General features: G+C 32.1%; 1 protein-coding gene across 1 annotated transcript in view; it reads right to left on the reverse strand.

Annotated features, from left to right (window-relative positions):
* The window catches only part of LOC118753917 (neurobeachin-like), a 6,694-nt gene extending 2,269 nt beyond the window's left edge, over window positions 1-4,425 (reverse strand). Inside the window, exons 1-2 of the mRNA XM_036488796.1 lie at window positions 4,243-4,425; window positions 3,968-4,062 (exon numbers count right to left, since the gene is read on the reverse strand). Of these exons, the coding sequence (XP_036344689.1) occupies window positions 3,968-4,062; window positions 4,243-4,420 (273 nt within the window). The 5' untranslated portion in view covers window positions 4,421-4,425. The remainder of the gene's footprint in view (window positions 1-3,967; window positions 4,063-4,242) is intronic.
* Window positions 4,426-4,445: the final 20 nt, after the last annotated feature.

Below are 4,445 nucleotides of genomic sequence, written 5' to 3' on the forward strand. Positions count from 1 at the left end.
CATAGCGTATCCTTGTAATGCTGCACATGTGTAAAGATGAGTACGCATACATACAAATTACATTTACATGCGTCTAGAAACGCATACATGAGTACACATAGCAGCAAAGCGTTGAAACCCGATATTTTTGCACTTTGAAATATTTGTTTGCTTAGTTTCGTGTTGGTCTACTTTTTTCTACGGCATTTGAAGCGTTCTTCTCTCTCTCTCTCTCTATTTTCCTTTCAGTTCTCCCACTGGATTATGCTATGCTAAACTTTTAATTGCTTCGCCTCTTGAGGTGCATAAATGTTTTTGTAAAGTTTCTAGCTGAATTCGTAGCGAAAAAGCGTTTGGTCAATTGTAGTTGTAGTTAGCGTATGTAAGGTGCTGGTGATTGAGAAGTCCTCTAGAGCTTTGGAATAAAAAAGTTTTTGAACTGATATTTGAAGATATTGTATATTTTAATAGCAATATCAGTGATTAAATAAGAAATTTTTATTTAAAAGGAACTACTGCAAATTTCTTGTGCAGCTCCGTTATGTACTAGCGATCTAAAAAAAAATTTCAAGATACTGTTCTTCCATTTTTCTTTCTAATAAATTTTTAAAATTATTGCATAAGGGCGTTATGGTTTGTGTATGTACAGTGCCGGGCAAAAGTTTTGGCACACAGAACTTTTCGCAATATATGCACAGTTTTTTATTCTAATTTATTTTCAATATTTTTTAATAAAAATATAGTTCGTACTTCACCAAAAAACATAAAAACTAAATCTCTAAACCTTGTGCAAGACTCAGGAAAATGCAATAAATTTGCGTACTAATTTGCAACTTTCTACTCAAGTTCTTTAGAAAAATTCTAAGTATGCAGTTTTATAGGCCATGCAATTTTAGTATAACAAAGTATAAGTGTGAAGTATCTAAAAAATCGCGTTGATTTTTGGCAATATTTTTAGTGCAAGATGTTGTTCATTTTCTCCATACAAACAATAATTGTCGAGCATACTTTTTATGGAAGAACCTGAGTGAAAAAATTGCCAAAAATTAACGCGATTTTTTGGCACCTTAAAGCTGGAACTTTGATATACTAAAATTCGATTTTTTTTAAATCTGAATAGAAAGTTGCAATTTAGTAAGCGAATTTATTGAATTTTCCTGAGTTTTGCACAAAGTTTAGAGATTTAGTTTTTATGTTTTTTGGTGTAGGACGAACTATATTTTTAGAAACGATTATAAATAAAATAAAAAAGAATACAAAACTATTATACTATTACAATATTGTGAAAAATTCTCTGTGCCAATACTTTTGTCCGGAACTGTATGTATATTCTGCAAATCTTTATGAAACTTTTAATAATTTTAAAGTGAATATCAGCCCGATTTTGTGCACTTCCATTATTTATCAAGAATTGGAATTCTAGCACACAACACAAAAGCTCTTTTCCTGATAAATTATCAAGGTTGAAAATGCTAAATGCTAAGCGTTTACAAATTGAAATTTTATACAAAAATTATAAATTGTGTATATTGAAAAATGTGTTTCTATCATTCAAATATTGCATGTGCCGGCATTTGAACCTGTGACACACAGAATCTATAGCCGACATCTCTACCTACTCTGCTACGGCAGTCAAAAGCTGCTTTGCTTTCAAGTTCATATTTTTAATATTTCCTTTCATGTGGAAATCAGTTCCCCTCTTGTGGAAATCGTAGATTTTTTATTTAATAAATATTGACACAGAAAACGATGAGAACTTTTACTTGATAAAAATCTTGCTAAAATTCCTTTACAAATAATTTATCAGGAAAACACAGAATTGTGCGGTACATCTTCTTTTGGTTTTATTGCTATAGAAAATACCGCCTAAAAGTATGCAAACATTCTTGAATTTTTGCATACGTATGTAGCTAGCGTGGATGTTGTAATTCTCAAATGGTGTTTAAAAAAATGTATGTATTTAAATCATTAGTGACTAGTATACCCAGCCGTTCATGTGATCTCACGCCGAAAGTTCCCATTTTAAAAATGATATGATGAATTAATAACAGGAAACCAACTAACTAGGTTAAGAGTATGTATGTGGTCCAAAGCTTCCACACCGATGGCTGTGGTTTCAAAAGAAGGGTAAGGGGCGCTTCATAGAACGCGGCTCTATGAGTTTGTTACTAAAATATACAAAGATTCTTAAAACAACTTCAATAAAAAATTATTTAGGTAATCATCTTTATTTATGATAGTTTCCCGTTTTTTTAATTAGAAATGTTTCCACTTCGAATTAAAATAGCAAAAACTCCTAACTTTCCTTCTCGGCTTTAACGTAAGGCCAAGAAGCCTTATTACTTCTTATATAAACTCCGAAAGAAGCAACAATAAATAACCGTCTCATCTTTAGATTAGTGCAGTGTATCCCTAGACTTTCTTCGATCGGCGAGGGCAATACTTCCTCCAACAACAAACACAAAAGACAATGCTTCTTTCAATCTGCGGAATATTTTCGTCCTGCATGGCGGCATGCCTAAAGGGATGTACATCCTACTAATACATATCTAGATACTTATTAGAAATTTGAAAGCTTGTGGCTGAGAGAGTGAATATGAGTGTTTCTCTTTCACGCAAAACGGTTGTAGATATTTCAATAACATATAAAATATATTTTGAAGATAGTTGCCATCTGTTCAAAAAATTTAAATCAATTCAATAATCAAGTTAAATCAAATATCTTCTGGTTTAAGAAAGCTTTATTCCGAAAATGGGAAAAGTTTTATTTATTAATAATTTTTGAAAATGGCTGCCACCTGCTCAAGCAAAGGTGACAGAAAAAGTCTTTGCGTATTTGCGTTTCACCACGCATTCCTTTCTTATTTTCCATTGCTTTTCTTCGTTGGTAGCTTCATTTTTTTTTTTTTTGAAATTTGTAATTTTTTAATTTTTTCCCCTGCTGATGTTTGATGTTTTTATTTTTTCCATAAAAAAAAAGAAGAAAAATCTGGAATGATTGATTATTTTCTCAGAAATTACCAGGCCTATTAAAAACTGATGTACATAAAGACGGGTTATGGAAAATTTGGTTAGTTTTCATCTGCCGATATACGTGATTAAATGGAACCACTGTAATTTTTAAGCTGAATATGGGTAAATTTCAAATATATCAAAAACTTATCCATAAAAAAAATTGACTTGATTTTCGGAATCACCAAGCAATATTTCATAGGAACTTGATAGTGGCATCCGGCGAAAAAAAAAATAAAATTTATGATACAATGCAATTTTTTTATTATTCTTTGATAAATTAAAAAAGAGCTCTCCGGAAAAAAAATTAATATTAACGAGAAAGTAAAATCCGATATTTCTTCCTCTTTTGAAGGAACAAACAGCTTATTTGGTTTTTGAAAAACAAAATATGTACATTGTGTGCAAGATGTGAGAAGTGTGCTATGTAAAGAATTTCATATTTTATATCGTATCCACTCCTCATCTTTATGCTCACTTTCTTGACCACCTCTTGCATGTAAGTTTAAATGTTACGAAAAAAGTTGGAAAACAATTTTATTCAGAAAAATATTCCTATCACACAGCTTAGTGTAAAAATGTGAACAGTTCGTTCAACAATGACACTGAGCCTTTCTAGTTCAAAATGTTTTACTCGGTGTTCTTGAAAGTTAAAGGTAAAAAGGTGCCAATCCCATTTTTTTTCAATATATATAGAATGGCAGGTAATACGACACTAAATCGATTTTTCGTCTCTCTTGAACAATTTAAAAAATGGACTTGGCTCCTTCTCACCCTTAGGTGACGATAGATAAAATAAGTCACACACGCACATAAAGCATTTGCTGTACATTACTTTCAGAAGTGTGTGTAAATGTGAGCAACAATAAAGTGAAATCACTAAAAAATATAGAACACATATGTATGTACAACCAGAACGTAACAAAAGCATAAGAAAGAAATATAAAGAAAGTATAAAATACATAAAAATGCTTACAGCTTTAAGCTGATTAATTTCTTCGGTCTGACTGGAGTATCCCCGCAAAAGCTCCAAACCAGCAGCGGAAGTAGACGAAATGCGGCGCAATTGTTCTGAAGAAAAACCAATTCAAAGTAGTAGAAAAACAGAAAAAAAAGAAAAACAAGAAAAAGGAAAATAAGTGAAAAAATAAATATTTTTTTAAAATCAAGTGGATATTTCTTTTTATAAACAACAAATAGGAAACAAGAAATACAAAACAATAAAACAATAAATTTAAAACAAATAAATACCAAAGGATGTGTTTCCGGTCGGCAAATGACACAAAGGATCTGAGATGATTTTGTTGTTGTCGTTGGCACCCGCACCACCACCATTATACTGGTTGTTGTTGTTGTGTGTGCCAGCTGGAGTACTTCCGCTAGCGCTGTTAGCATTCGTCGCCACCGCCACCGCCGACGGTGTCGTCATGGAGGTGCCCGACGTAATGGCGCCA

This window comes from Rhagoletis pomonella, unplaced genomic scaffold (genome assembly GCF_013731165.1).
Source record: "Rhagoletis pomonella isolate Grant_MI unplaced genomic scaffold, Rhpom_1.0 Rhpom_scaffold_00002, whole genome shotgun sequence".
In the NCBI taxonomy this organism is placed as follows: Eukaryota; Metazoa; Arthropoda; class Insecta; order Diptera; family Tephritidae; genus Rhagoletis; species Rhagoletis pomonella.